The sequence below is a fragment of the Psammomys obesus genome, unplaced genomic scaffold (genome assembly GCF_907164565.1).
Source record: "Psammomys obesus unplaced genomic scaffold, mPsaObe1.curated_primary_1811, whole genome shotgun sequence".
Classification (NCBI taxonomy): Eukaryota; Metazoa; Chordata; class Mammalia; order Rodentia; family Muridae; genus Psammomys; species Psammomys obesus.
This window is the reverse complement of record NW_026596152.1, coordinates 3,224,466-3,238,730: the sequence shown is the minus strand read 5'-3', so window position 1 is coordinate 3,238,730 and position 14,265 is coordinate 3,224,466. Positions and strand designations below refer to the sequence as shown.

Genomic DNA, 14,265 nt, shown 5'->3' with positions numbered 1-14,265 from the left:
AGTAAAATGAAGCCATTACCATCAAAAAGTAAAGGAACCAAAATGGGGAGGGAACAGGGAGGGGGAACCGGACTGGACAAATCCTCCTGGAATTCTGATAGCTATGTCTCCTCCTCGGTCTTAATAAGTCTTTCTGCAGGGAACCCCCATCCGGGGGCCCTTTGGACAGCCACAGGTGTGTTCTGGGCATGCACTGGCTGGTGTTGCGGCCACCTGATACACAGAGTGGCAGCTGAGTCCTAGCTGTTAATGAACTCAAATGTGGAAGGTCCCAGGCAGATGGGATTACCACACTAGGGTGGCCACAGTTCTGGTGAAGCCGTGAAAACTGTTACAACGATCTCTCCTCGGAGCAGGCAGGGAAGTCTGTAGGAGTTCTAGAAATTTTCATAAGGTGAAGTCGAAGCCAGCATTTAGCTGTGCAGCCCTCCCCCACCCCACCCCGCCCCGCCCCCAGCAGCTAGAGAGCTTACAGTAAGAAACCACCACAGCCACAGGACCTCTCCTCTAACCCTCTGGTCAGGCTGGTGGCCAAGGGTGGCCATGACATCTCTGCCATAGGCCTCTCTCGTCCCTCTGGCCCTGACCTTTCCACTCACCCCCTGCTCCCTGAGGCAGGTGCTGAGCAGATGGCCACCAGCCCTCTGTGCTCAGCCTCCAGCCATGGTTTCCTTCTCCTCGATCCTGTGTCTCGTCTGGCTCCACAGGCTCTGCACATTAAACACCTTTACCCCTGAGCAGAGAGGCAAAGACTCTTCCGGTGGTCTAATGAGAATCCCCGGGGCCTTTCCACACACCCTGCCTTTCCACACACCCTGGGAGCCTAGTTAGAAGCGGAGCTTCTGGCAGGATAAATCTCTTATTTCCGTGGCCATGGTGTGTTGGGAGACTGGAGCGACTTCCTCTGTGGGGCTTGTTATGCAAGTTGGCATCACCTCCTCTCCTACCCCACCTCCCACTTAGTGTTCTTATGTGTGTTTATGCGTGCTGAAGAAGTTCATGGTGTCTCAGACCATCGAAGACAAATAGTGAAGAGCCATCAATCCCCCCACTCTCCCCAGGTGTGATGGACCACTACTTGGTCATGCACCAACTGCGCTGTAACGGGGTCCTGGAGGGCATCCGGATCTGCAGGAAAGGGTTCCCCAGCCGAATCCTTTATGCTGACTTCAAACAGCGGTAGGTGGCCTCTTCTATGCACCTATCTCCTTGAGGGACAGATTGCGTACGTACAGCCCACCCAACCTTGGGTGTTTGGGAAGCTAACATGTTTCTTAGGGGTCCTGTAGATTTCATTTTGACAGCAGGACAACCCCATCTCCATAGTGAGTCTTGGGATGGCCCTAAGTGACTCATCTCTTTAAAGAATGACGTCTCATCGTAGGCCCGATGGACAGCTGGGACTATATGATCCTTTCTATGGTGGTGCTCTTGCACATTAGAGGATCCTAGCAGCATCCCTAGCCTCTACCCAAAGATGCCGGCAGCAACCCACTAACCACATTCTTGTGCTGTGACCATCAAAAGTACCAGACATTGCCAGGTGCTCCCTGGGAGTCAAATATTCCAGTTGAAACATACTGATCTAGAATACCTCTGTCCTTCCCGAAGTCCAGACAGCTTGAGAGATGGGAGGACCGAGATATCCAAGCCACAGTTAAATTTGAAGCTCTTCCAGGTCAGATAAGGGCCAGTTCCTCCAAAGGCGGGCTTTCTGAGATGTGTGCTCAGCCTTCCTTCATGCCTCTCTCCCTCCATCACATCCTAGAGCCCACCCCTGGGCTTCTCCCTCTCCCCGGCTGGCAGAACAGTACTCACCTTCTTAAGACTGCAGCAGAGGGTTCTAGAAGACCTGGTCTCAGATACAACACCATCCTGAGAGGCCAAAGCCATTGTTTCTTCTCCTCAGGTATCGGATCCTTAATGCCAGTGCCATCCCAGAAGGGCAGTTCATCGACAGCAAGAACGCCTCCGAGAAGCTCCTGAACTCCATTGATGTGGACCGAGAGCAGTTTCGGTTTGGCCACACCAAGGTGAGAACAGGTGGGCCTGGAAACACCTGCAACCCTGGCAGCTTGTCTGCTGGTCGGGGGGAAGGGTCTTTCTTCTTCCAGTCAACTCCACCAGCCTTGTCTTGCAGCCCAAGCAGAGGAGTCCCAGGACTGTGGCTGGGGGCTCTGTCTTTGTACTGGTCTTTAAGAGGCAGGAAGCTTAAGTTAGAAAATGTGGCAGCAAGCAGGGGAACCCTGGTGTCGTAGAGAGGGGCAGGGAGAGACTCTCAAGGGCCTGGTAAATACTCAAGGTCCCTTGGCTAGATGAATCAGATGCAAACCACTGAACTCCATTGGCTAGTTTCTATCGGAGCCTGACCCTGAAGCTTCTGAAGAAGAAGAAGAGGCTGGGCTCCCTGCTGGTCCAGAGTGTGTGCCTCCTTGGGGCACTGGGGGCATGGGTCTGAGGGTGAGATGGAAAGCCTAAGATGTGAGAGGCAGATGAGTCTGTGGTTCCCTCCTATTCTGGGCACAATTTTGCCCTGTGGTTACTTTCCGGGTTTGTCTTGATTGCTTCTACATGAGCTCTGCAGAACCAGTCCAGGTCTGTGGCTGATGGACCTGGAAGCGATTTCAGAGCACACTGTCTTACCAGTATCCCAAGAGGTGCAAATTCAGAGACCAAAGCCCCTGGAAAGTGAGGCCTGGAAGCACTTCCGGTGCCAAGGATGGACTCCGAAAGAGACAGGTTCCATCCTGAGGCTGACCGGGCACCTGCTGAGGATGAAGCAGGGTCTTGCCTCTCTTTTGACGCAGGTGTTTTTCAAAGCTGGGCTCCTGGGGCTTCTGGAAGAGATGAGAGACGAGAAGCTGGTGACCCTGATGACACGCACGCAGGCCGTGTGCAGGGGCTACCTGATGAGGGTGGAGTTCAAGAAAATGATGGAGAGGAGGTAAAGCAGTCTCACCTCTCCTTCCCACCCTTCCTCCTCAGCAGCTGGCTATCACTCCCTTTGAATATTCATTCACTCGTTCATTCACTCACTCACAAGTGAACCTCTCGCCCGCCTTCCTTCTTCCTGATCCTTGTGTCCAGTGGCCCTGATCTGCAGACTCTGGACCCACAGGGCCTGCCAAGCTTAGGTTACTCCCCTTCTACCTGGCTGGGAAGGATGAAGATTCGGAGACCTTTTCGGGAGGTGGGGGGGGGGGGGGGTCAAGCGGAAAACAGCGAGCTGTCGAGTACCCTAGGTAATTAACCTGAGCCCTGTGGGCGCACAGGGAGTCCATCTTCTGCATCCAGTACAACGTGCGCTCCTTCATGAACGTCAAGCACTGGCCCTGGATGAACCTCTTCTTCAAGATCAAGCCCCTGCTGAAGAGCGCGGAGGCTGAGAAGGAGATGGCCACCATGAAGGAGGACTTCGAACGAGCCAAGGAAGAGCTGGCTAGATCTGAGGCCCGCCGGAAGGAGCTGGAGGAGAAAATGGTCTCCCTGCTGCAGGAAAAAAATGACCTCCAGTTGCAAGTCCAGTCAGTAAGTGTCTTCCTGGGAGTACAAAACACAGATTCCCAGGACAGTGAAGGGGGCAGGGGGCAGGAGCTATTTAAGAGGCAGTGATGCCACCTAGTGGTCACATTGAGCATTGCAGTACTACCCAGTCAGAAGCTTGGCTGGCCTTGGCCGCCCCCCCCCCCAAAAAAATGTCAAGGAGAGTGAATTTATTATGTTCTCTCTGGTCTTTTCTCTGTCTTCCACAGCAGATTTTTTTTTACATATTTTGCTGTGCATATGAAAGATAAGTGTACAGCATTATACTAAAAAATTGTCAGACCTGAATATGATAAAGCTCAGGCCTACTCACAAGCCTAAGTCAGGAGGCTTGCCATGAGTTCAAGGCTAGCCTAGAGTTCTAAGATGCCTAGCAAATACTATCAGGTCCAGTCTCCACAAAACAATACAAAAAGTGTCATGGGCGCACATCTTGGGGCCAGCGGGATGGCTCGGTGAAGAAGAACGCTTGTTCTAGCAGAGACCTTGGATTGGTCCCCAGCACCCACACGGCGGACGACAACCTGACTCCTTCTGACCTCCTCCTGGAGCAGCACACAAGCGGCACACACGCATGCAGGCAGGCAACACATGGCACATGAACTAAATGTTTAAATGCACACATTTTTACAAGAAGATGTATCAATAAAAATAAATCATTTGAGTTAAATAACCCAACCAGAGACAGAAAGTCAGTTTCCACATATGATTTTCAATAATATGATTATTCTCTGAAATGTGTTTTAGAGAATTCTCTCTCTCTCTCTCTTTTTAACCAGAGAAATGGGGTGAAATATTGTGGCCACATCTGCAGGCCACAATATCCTGGGAGCATAGTTGTCTCCTTTCCAAGGCATTTATAGTTGGTCTCTTAATAGACCTCAGAGACTTTCTTTGCATCTCCTCTTATGTGCATGGTCACGTGCTCTCTCTTACACTTGCCCCGGGCATAGTGTGCTCTCCATGGGAGCACCTCCCTCCAGGCTCAGAGGACAGGAGTCCCACAACCAGCTGGGTTCGGCGCCCAGATTCCCTACTTGTTAGCCTGTGACTGCAGCGCAGCTAGATCTCCTCTTCCCACCTTCATTTTCTCACATCGTGCTCGCCGTGGATGGTTGTCAAGGACTTGGAGGGTTTGACACATGTCAAGGGCCAGCGGATGCTTAGGTGAGCAGAGGTTCAGTGAGCACAAGCATAGATTGTTTCCTGCACTGTGTGTCCAGTGTTTCAAATCTCCTGCAACAGGAAGCTGGCAGCGGGCTTGGCTTAAGAAGGGAATTAGCCAATCTCGGTCCCATCCACAAAACTGGCTACAGTTTTCTGGGACACGGACTTACCCAGTCACTTACTGCTGTGTGTTCTTCATCTCCAGTTCTGTTGCTGGAGGAATCACAGCTAAGGGCGCGTGGACAGCCCCTTCTGCTGATAGTTAACAGGTAGTTGAGCTGTGAAGACATTAATCTGCTTCTACTGTACTCCACACTGCACAGAGTACACGGCTCACATGGGCTTTTGACTGGCACAAGAATGAAATTCTTAGGCGCCTGAGTTCATCCAACGTTAGAGGGTGAACCTGTAACGCCATTGAACGGTTTCATGTACAGTTACTTTGAGTGATTGGCTGTCAGATAATGATGCCTCAGTGGTTAGGAGAGCATATAAGTGACATTTGTGTAAATGCCTGTGTGCGTGTGCGCCCGAGCCACTCCTCAGCTCCGCTCAGGTGTGCAGGCTTCTAGAGGGCCAGGCTCTTCTTCCCAGGGTTTACAAAGTAACTGACCAGAGCTTCCAGTGACCCGGCTCTTTCAGGAAACGGAAAATCTGATGGATGCTGAGGAGCGGTGCGAGGGGCTCATCAAAAGCAAGATCCAGCTGGAGGCAAAAGTCAAGGAGCTGACGGAGAGGCTGGAGGAGGAGGAGGAGACAAATTCCGAACTGGTCGCCAAGAAGAGGAACCTGGAAGACAAATGCTCTTCTCTCAAGAGAGACATCGACGACCTGGAGTTGACCCTGACTAAGGTTGAGAAGGAAAAGCATGCCACGGAGAACAAGGTGGGTGGCCGGAAGGCTCCTCATAGGCTCACCGCCAATCCACACTCGCTAGAGGTGGGAGGCAGGAACTGGGGCCAGCTCAGTGTACAGAACAAGCTGTTGGCAGGTTTGGTCCCTCCTCCTTGACCCCCACTCCATAAGCTTTCCTCAGCCCCTCCTGGGAGTGTCGCTAACAAGCTCATTTCTTTGAGAGCAAGGACTGGGCCTTGCTTATCTTTGTCTCTCATGCACAGAGGGCAGGGAAAGTAACAGAAATGTCGGCAGAGTCAGGCAGGTGATGAAAGAGTCAGAAAACTGGATAGCAGCAAGGGCTGGACCCTCATGCATCATTGGAGGAAAGGAGAGAGCCAGTTGGCATTACTTAGTCCAGTTAAGAAGCTGGTGGCTGGAGAGAGCTCAGCACTGGCCACTCTTCTAAAAGTGGTTTACCAACAGTCTGTAACTCTCATCCCAGATTAGACGGCCTCTTCTGGACTCTATGGACACTGCACACACACGGTATACATAGAGACATACATGCAGACAAAAGGCCCCACACACACAAAATTGTCCAGGAATAGTGGTACACACCTTGGAAGGCAGAGACAGGAAGATCTGTTTGAGTCTGGGGCCAGCCTGGTCTACATAACAAGTTCCAGGAGAGCTAGAGCTACATAAGGACCTTGTATAAAAAGGAAGTAAGGGAGGGGGGGAGGGAGGGAGAGAGGGAAGAAAAGGAAGAAAGGAAAAAAGGAAAGTAAGAGTGGGAAGTAAGGGAAGGGAAAGGAAGGGAGGAAGGAAGGAAGGAAGGAAGGAAGGAAGGAAGGAAGGAAGGAAGGAAGGAAGGAAGGAAGAAGAATTTATATACCTCATGAGCTCAGATTCTGTTCTGGTATAGACCAAGGAAGTCTCCTACCAGTGCTTGCATATATGGGGACCCTTTTTGCAGCTTTGCTTGGGACAGGACTGGGGACCACGTCATGGGATGGAGAGGCAGAGAGTGGTGGAGTCACAGAGAGCACAGCACAGGCCTGGTGAATCAGCAAGCAAACATGTGAATAGGGAGCACCCCTTGCTCAGCGGGGGCAATGTGAGTGAGTGAACTGAGGGCATGATAACATTCACACACAGGCGTGACTCAATGCGGGCTACTCAGGAGGGGAGACAAAGGATGAGGTCTGCTGGGTGTGGGAGGACCATGGCAGTGGGCACCCAGAGTCTGTGATGTGTGGACAATAGTGACCGATGGAGACAGAGAATAGGGAGAGTGGAGACTGTGGCAAATGCTGTCCACAGGCTGCCCATTCTCATGGTGGCAGCCGTGACATTCCCAGCAAGTAGCGAGAAGGTGAAGCCAACAGGGCTAGAGATTTGGACTTTGATGAGAGGCCAAAGAATTCGAATTTTATGTAGACTCCCATCTTTCCCATGTTGATAGCGTTTCAACAACAAACAATGAATTAAACATATCTATGGTTGGATTCAGGTCACAGGTGGGAATCAGTAAGCTCTCATCTGGCTAAGTGCTGTTCAAGGAAGTTTCTGTTTAATACCTGAAGTCTCCATGAATGGTGTCCCCCAGGTCCCTTCCTGCCAGCACAGGATTTCCTGGCCTCACACCCCAGGCCTCTCCCTCCCCTTCCTGCTTCATTCTGAACCCTCATCTGCCCTCCTAGTAAATGTTTGGAGATACAACGAATAAACACAGATTGATGCATTGCCCTTCACACCTAGTGCATTTGCATTTTAGTAGTGTCCTTCCTAGTGAAATGCTCTCTGAAAGAAAGAGTCCTAACTGAAGAACCTGGGACCACGGAGAAAGACTGAATGCGCAAAGGCTGGGCCATGGCCCAGTTGGCTGAGTGTTTGCCTAGCCTGAGGAAGCCCTCAGTTTGACTGAGGTGAACGTGGTGGCTCATGCCTGCATCTCGGCATATCAAAGGTAGAGGCAGGAAAGCTGGAAGTTCAAGGCCATCCCTGGCTGTGTATCAAATCTAATGTCGCTTCAGGCCATGTGAGACCCAGTTCCATAAAAACCTGCAAGGCTGGCTGTTACAGTGACACATGCCTTTTCTAAACCAGAAGATCTCTTAAGCCTAGGAGCCAGCCTGGGAACCACACAAAGACTTTTCTCAAAAATAAGATGGAGTAAAATTAAAATAATAAACAATTAAAAAAAAAAACCCGGAAGAACTGAGAAGTTACTTATCCCAGAATGCCATAGAGCTAGAGACACCTAGAGACAAGGGGGATGGGGGGAGGGGGGAGGCAGCCATAGCTGTTGCTGCTGGGAGCTGCTGGATGAATTGTTTCAATCTTAAACGGTTGCTGATTTTCTCCTAGGTGAAGAATCTCTCTGAGGAAATGACAGCGCTTGAAGAAAACATTTCCAAACTGACGAAGGAAAAGAAATCTCTGCAGGAAGCCCATCAGCAGACCCTGGATGATCTTCAGGTTGAAGAAGATAAAGTCAACGGTCTTATCAAGATCAACGTCAAGCTGGAACAGCAGACGGATGACGTGAGACCCCATGACCCCTATGCTTTGCAAAGAAGGGGCTGAGTAGGAACCAGTCTAAGGTGCTCCGACTCCTGCGTCAGAGCCCTGACCCCAAACACACACATCTGAGGTGGCAAGCAGGCCATGTGACCTAGGGAGGCTTCAGTTCCCACTTATGAATTGGGGAATACATATAAATCTCTAGACTTAAGAGGATGTCTACAGAAAGTGTTCAACCCATAACATTTTCAGTAAAGCATAAGCTGCTGCTGGCATTAGCAGCTACTGCCTACAGGCAGTTTGGGGTTCTGAAACCTCCAGTGTTATTCTCCAGTGTTGAAAGCCTCATTCCAGGCAAGGGTGCAGCTCAGTGGTACAGCATGCATGAGGCCCCGACTTCTGCCTGCAACACCTCAAAAACAAGGAAAAAAATTCTATTTATGGCCAGGAAAATGAACCTTTTTCTCCTTCGTGATGGATTATTGCACACATCTAAGGAACAGGTTTCAAGTTGGCTGGTTTTACTCCCTGTTGTGGTTAGACCTATGGTAGGTCTCTAACAAAGCCAGAATAGATGTGTGCCCTGCTACACCCGTTCTTTCCCTGTGCCCAGTCCTGCACAACACACTTTCACTCTTTGCCTGACTACACTCAGGCTGTATGGTGTGGGTCAGGGAGGAGCGCCAAGCCTCCACAGTGGCTGTCACAGAGGGCTCATTTGTTCCTATATGAGATAGTAGCTTGGGACTGGCCGAGAGAGAATGATCTGGAAAGAAGAACCAGGAGGCCCCCACCGTGTTCACCCTCTGAGACACAGAACTAAAAAGTGGAAGATGGAAGGCTGGCTTCCTTCTTTTCCTGGGGCTGGTGGCCACCAGGCATGGGTGAGGCTGTGCTGGCTGCTGCCCGGTAAACCTGCTTCCTCAGCCTCGTCACCTGTGTCTTCCCAGCTGGAGGGCAGCCTGGAGCAGGAGAGGAAGCTTCGGGCTGACCTGGAGAGAGTGAAGAGGAAGCTGGAAGGAGACTTGAAAATGTGCCAGGAATCCATCATGGATCTGGAGAACGACAAGCAACAGACAGAAGAGAAACTCAAGAAGTAGATGAGTCATGTTCTATCCCCTGCCCGTGAGCCTGACAGCCAAGCGTGCCTCCCTTAGAAGGCCTTTGCTTCATGCAGCGTTATCTGTTTGATCTGTTTGCAGAAAAGAGTTTGAGATGAGTCAGTTACAAACCAGAATCGACGACGAGCAAGTCCTCAGTCTGCAGCTGCAAAAGAAGATTAAAGAATTGCAGGTGGAGGCGTCAGGCCCCTCCTGGCCACAGAGGCTGCCTGCAAGCACCCAGCTTTCTCTTTCCTGATTTTCCTTTTCTTTTTAAAATTTATTTATTTTTTATTAATTACACTTTATTCACTTTGTATCCCCCCATAAGCCCCTCCCTCTTCCCCTCCCGATCCCACCCTCCCTCCCCCTTCTTCACGAATGCCCCTCCCCAAGTCCATTGTGTCATCATATGCCAGTCTTTCTTTTTCCTTTTTTTTTTTTTACTCCCTGCTTCAGCTGCATACTGCATGGTGGGTCCTTTTCTATAGTCTTTAAAATAAATATTTCAAGTTTTCTAAGTGGCACATAAACATATATATATATTTCCTTGAAAAGGAACAGAATGGAACCTAGGTGGCTAATTGTTGCTGATAAAGATGCACTGACCACTTTCCCTAAGCCTAGGGCTTCCCGGTTTTTTGTGAAAAAAAAAAAAAAACAAAAAAAAACAAAAAACTGCCAGGTTCAGGTGGTTATGGCTCTTTCCGGATCCTCCTGCTATGTGTTTATGTATATATTGAAGACCTGGAGAGAAGATACAGTATATATGCAAAAACCCATTCGCATTTCGTCATGTTTTCAGCATGAATCTTTCCATCCTAAGCTCAGAATGCAACTTACTCTTTTCACACAATGGCATGTTCTGCAGGGCTCTCCACAGAGGACTTGCTGCAGTATTGAACTGCTGCTTGGCATGATGAAAGATCTGGTTGATCATTTCCCTTCTGGGAGACACTTAGGCCGTTTCCAAACAAGTGCCATTGCCCTGCTAAGTCATAACATATTCTCAGCTTTGTGCTGTTTTCCCCCATTCCCTAAGCACCCCGTTGCTCCTGGAATGGTCTGTTCTCTGCCCCGACAAGCTTCCTATTTATGTTCCCCCTTTCAGGCCCGCACAGAAGAGCTGGAGGAAGAAATTGAAGCAGAGCACACAGTCAGAGCCAAAATTGAGAAGCAGCGTTCAGACCTGGCCAGAGAACTGGAGGAGATCAGCGAGAGGCTAGAAGAAGCCAGTGGAGCCACTTCAGCCCAGATCGAGATGAACAAGAAGAGAGAGGCTGAGTTCCAGAAACTTCGCAGGGACCTGGAGGAGGCCACCCTGCAGCACGAGGCCACAGCAGCCACCCTAAGGAAGAAGCACGCAGACACCGTGGCCGAGCTTGGGGAACAGATTGACAACCTGCAGCGGGTCAAGCAGAAGCTGGAGAAGGAGAAGAGCGAGCTCAAGATGGAGATTGACGACATGGCCAGCAACATTGAGACAGTCTCCAAGTCAAAGGTATCTGCCTGACCACCTGATGGTGGCAGCCTTGTCTTCTCGCCCTGTGAGAAGATGGAGTTTAATGCCCCAGACTCATTGTGGGTTCTGAATTGTTGCCATCTTCCCACTCCCAATTTTCCTGACTCTTCAAATTTACTCAAGTCACAGGTCCTAAACAGCTGAAGCTACTACAGCAAAGTACCTTAGACTAAGCCATGTTATAAACAACAGAAGTGTTGCTTACAGTTTGGAAGCTGGGACGTCTGAGATTAAGGGACCAATAGGCTCAGTCTGTGGCCAGGGCTTTCTCTATGTTTTCTGTCCTCCAGTGTCAGAAGAAACATGGAGCTCACTCTCACCTATTTGTATTTATTTCTTTATTTATTCTTTCTTTCTTTCTTTCTTTCTTTCTTTCTTTCTTTCTTTATCTATCTATCTATCTATCTATCTATCTATCTATCTATCTATCTATCTATTTTTGAGGCAGGTTCTCACCATGCAGCCCTGGCTGGCCTGGAACCCTATGTGGACCAGGCTAGCCTCAAACTCACAGAGCTTTGCCTGCCTGTGGCTCCAAAGTGCTGGGATTAAAGGCATGTACAACAGACCCATCTTCTCACCTCTTTTATAAAGACCTTCACTCCCTATAAAGATGAAGTCTTCATGACCTAATTACCCAGAGGTCCTACCTCTCAATATATAGAGACTTAGTTTCAGTTTATACATTTGGGGAAAACACAGACAGACAGAGCAAAGTTCTTCCAACTTAGTTGAACAATCTGCCTGCAATCAAGGTTATGATACCCTTCCTGACTCTTCCAGACCATCTGACAGCTCCAAGAACTAAATCTATGGCTGGGCTAACACTTGAGTTTTGTGGGCATGGTTTTCTCTTTGCCACCTTCTCACCCCACAGTGTTTGTCACTGGGAGACACAGCTGATGTGACATTAGCATGCAAGTGGATGCAGGCAGATGAAGCAGTAGACTGCAGCTCTCGAAGAAAAAGCACGAGGGGCTAGGGAGGTAGCTCAGTGGCTGAGAGTGTGTACCACTTTTTCAGAGGACCCGAGTGCTGTTCCCAGCACCCGAGTCTGGCGGCACACAGTTGCCTGTAAGACCAGCTCCAGGAGATCAAGTCGCTCTGGCCTCTGATGGCTTCTATACTCAGGTGCACATGCCCTGCCCTAACATAACATACATAAACAAAAATAAAATATTTCTAAGAGAAAGAAAAAGCACAAGTCAGCCATGTTGCTGCATACGTGCAATCCCAGCATTTGAGAGGCGCAGTGGCCCACGCCTTTACTTCCAGCACTCGGGAGGCAGAGGCAGGTGGATCTCTGTGAGTTAGAGGCCAGCCTGCTCTACCTTGTGAGTTCCAGGTCAACCAGAGCTACATAGTGAGACCCTGTCTCAAAAAAACAAAAACAAACAAACAAACAAAAACAGTTCAAAGTCATCCTCAGATACATGGTGAGGTCAATCTGGACTATATGAGACCTTGACAAAAAAGAAAGAAAGAAAGAAAGAAAGAAAGAAAGAAAGAAAGAAAGAAAGAAAGAAAGAAAGAAAGAAAGAAAGAAAGAAAGGAAAGAAAGAAAGGAAAGGAAAGGAAAGAAGAAGGAGAAAGGGAGGGAGGGAGGGGAAAAAGAGAAGGAATAGTCATCCCTTGGTATCTGCAGTAGTTTGGTTCTTGTGCTTCCATTGACATCAAATTCATAGTTCAGGATCTCAGCGGGCTGGCACAGGATGCGTGCACACCATCCCATTTAAATCTTCTGCAACTCACACCTCCTCAGATAATGTAACTGCTGTGAAAGTAACTATGCCCTCAAGGAAGGACCTCACAGCAGATGACAACACAGTGGTAGGAGCATTTGTTAGAGGAACATAGGTGTCAGTCAGCTTTATAGCAGATCATTCTCATGCCAACTAATACAGTCTTAGAAGGCTAGCATTAATCCCTTCAAAGAGTGGTACCCAAATGATCTAATTACCTCTCCCTAGGATCCACTGTCTGAAAGCCCCACCACCCCATGGTACCACCACAACAAAGGCAAAGTTTCACCTCACAGCATCCTACTTCTGGAATGGCTTTATTTTACCCTGTGTTCTCAACTTTAAAGTCCAGCATTTCTATTTACCTTACGTTTTCTTTTCTTTTAAGTGTTGTATGCTTTGAGTTTTCTCTTTGAAAGTTGTCCTCCCTCTCAGACCACTCCCTCCCCGCTGCTGGAGTTCTTCCATGCACATCATCCTCAAATATGTCCTGAGTTCCTTGAGAACCATCTTTGATCCAACACCCCTGCTTCATCTGCCGTTTCACACTTTCCAGTCTGAAGGAAAGCATATGCTTGCTTTATTCCATATTTCATGGAAAGGGAAGAGAAGCGAGGTCTGAGACATGCACAGAGGGGCTTGGATGAATCTTGTACAACTAGGCAGATGGAAGGCTTGAGTGGTGACTCAATAACTCACCCCCAAGGACTGCTGTGGCGTTGAAAGGAACCCTGCAACGTCAAGGCAGGGCTTGGGAACAGTATCTGTCTGCCTATAGACTTGCTTATCTTCCAGCATGATCCCAGGGTTCCTTTGAGGGGCATCATATGAGAAGCTGGTTCTACTCACTGTATGCAAACTCACCAAAGCTAACATCCCATGCTCCTGCTGATCAAAGAGCAACCGAACACAAAAATAAAGTAAATCCGAAAGGATGATTCTTAAAGCCAACCTTTGTATGCTCCATGTTTTCATTTAGTCCAGCAAAAGGCCAGACATCAAAGTGTCCATTGCGGTGCTGGACACCAGAAACCCACTTCCCCATTCCCATTTTTTGTTTTTCAGAGTAACATGGAAAGAATGTGCCGGTCTGTGGAAGACCAGTTTAATGAAATCAAAGCCAAGGATGACCAACAAACCCAGTTAATCCATGATCTGAACATGCAGAAGGCAAGGCTGCAGACCCAGAATGGTGAGGATGGCAAGCCTCCAGGGCCCAGTGGGGACACGGTGTTTGGCAGTCGGCAATGCTCAAGTGGGGCCACATCTGTTTGACAGGGGAGCTGAGCCACCAAGTAGAAGAGAAGGAGTCCCTGGTTTCACAGCTCACCAAAAGCAAGCAGGCCCTCACCCAGCAGCTAGAAGAGCTTAAGAGGCAACTGGAGGAAGAAACCAAGGTGAGGTGGACTCTTTGGGGAAGCCGTCTGATAAACCTGGGCAGCCAAGCAAAGTGACCCTCGAGGGAGGCTACTGGGAGGTGAGCTGCTTAGAGGGAAGACTGCTTGGAGTCAGTACTGAATGAAGGATGCTTCATCTCTCTGCTGTTCACTGTCATAACAACCTGTTCCTGAACAACAGAGGGCCTTGGGACTCGGTCTCTTCCCTCAGGACTGAAAAGCCCTAATAAGCTGCTCCATCTCCTTTATACCTCCATCTCCCTCCAGTCAAAAGCACTCCTTCCCATTACTGCACTAGTTAAGAGCATCTCGTGCAAAAATTCACCCCAGCAGCTTAGAATGCCGGCCTCTTTGTGGTTCACCTCCAGTAAGATCTGTTCTTGAGTACCCTTTCTCCCAAAAGACTACCTGGCTTGGGGGAGAGCCTTTGG

The 14,265-nt window shown here is 49.3% G+C and overlaps 1 protein-coding gene across 1 annotated transcript in view; it reads left to right on the top strand.

Annotated features, from left to right (window-relative positions):
• Positions 1–14,265, top strand: part of Myh13 (myosin heavy chain 13) — a 49,094-nt gene that overhangs the window by 22,143 nt on the left and 12,686 nt on the right. Inside the window, exons 19-29 of the mRNA XM_055594119.1 lie at positions 1,062–1,179; positions 1,910–2,033; positions 2,808–2,944; positions 3,273–3,528; positions 5,353–5,595; positions 7,918–8,094; positions 9,024–9,169; positions 9,276–9,366; positions 10,285–10,674; positions 13,503–13,629; positions 13,716–13,834. Coding sequence (XP_055450094.1) covers positions 1,062–1,179; positions 1,910–2,033; positions 2,808–2,944; positions 3,273–3,528; positions 5,353–5,595; positions 7,918–8,094; positions 9,024–9,169; positions 9,276–9,366; positions 10,285–10,674; positions 13,503–13,629; positions 13,716–13,834 — 1,928 coding nt within the window. The remainder of the gene's footprint in view (positions 1–1,061; positions 1,180–1,909; positions 2,034–2,807; positions 2,945–3,272; positions 3,529–5,352; positions 5,596–7,917; positions 8,095–9,023; positions 9,170–9,275; positions 9,367–10,284; positions 10,675–13,502; positions 13,630–13,715; positions 13,835–14,265) is intronic.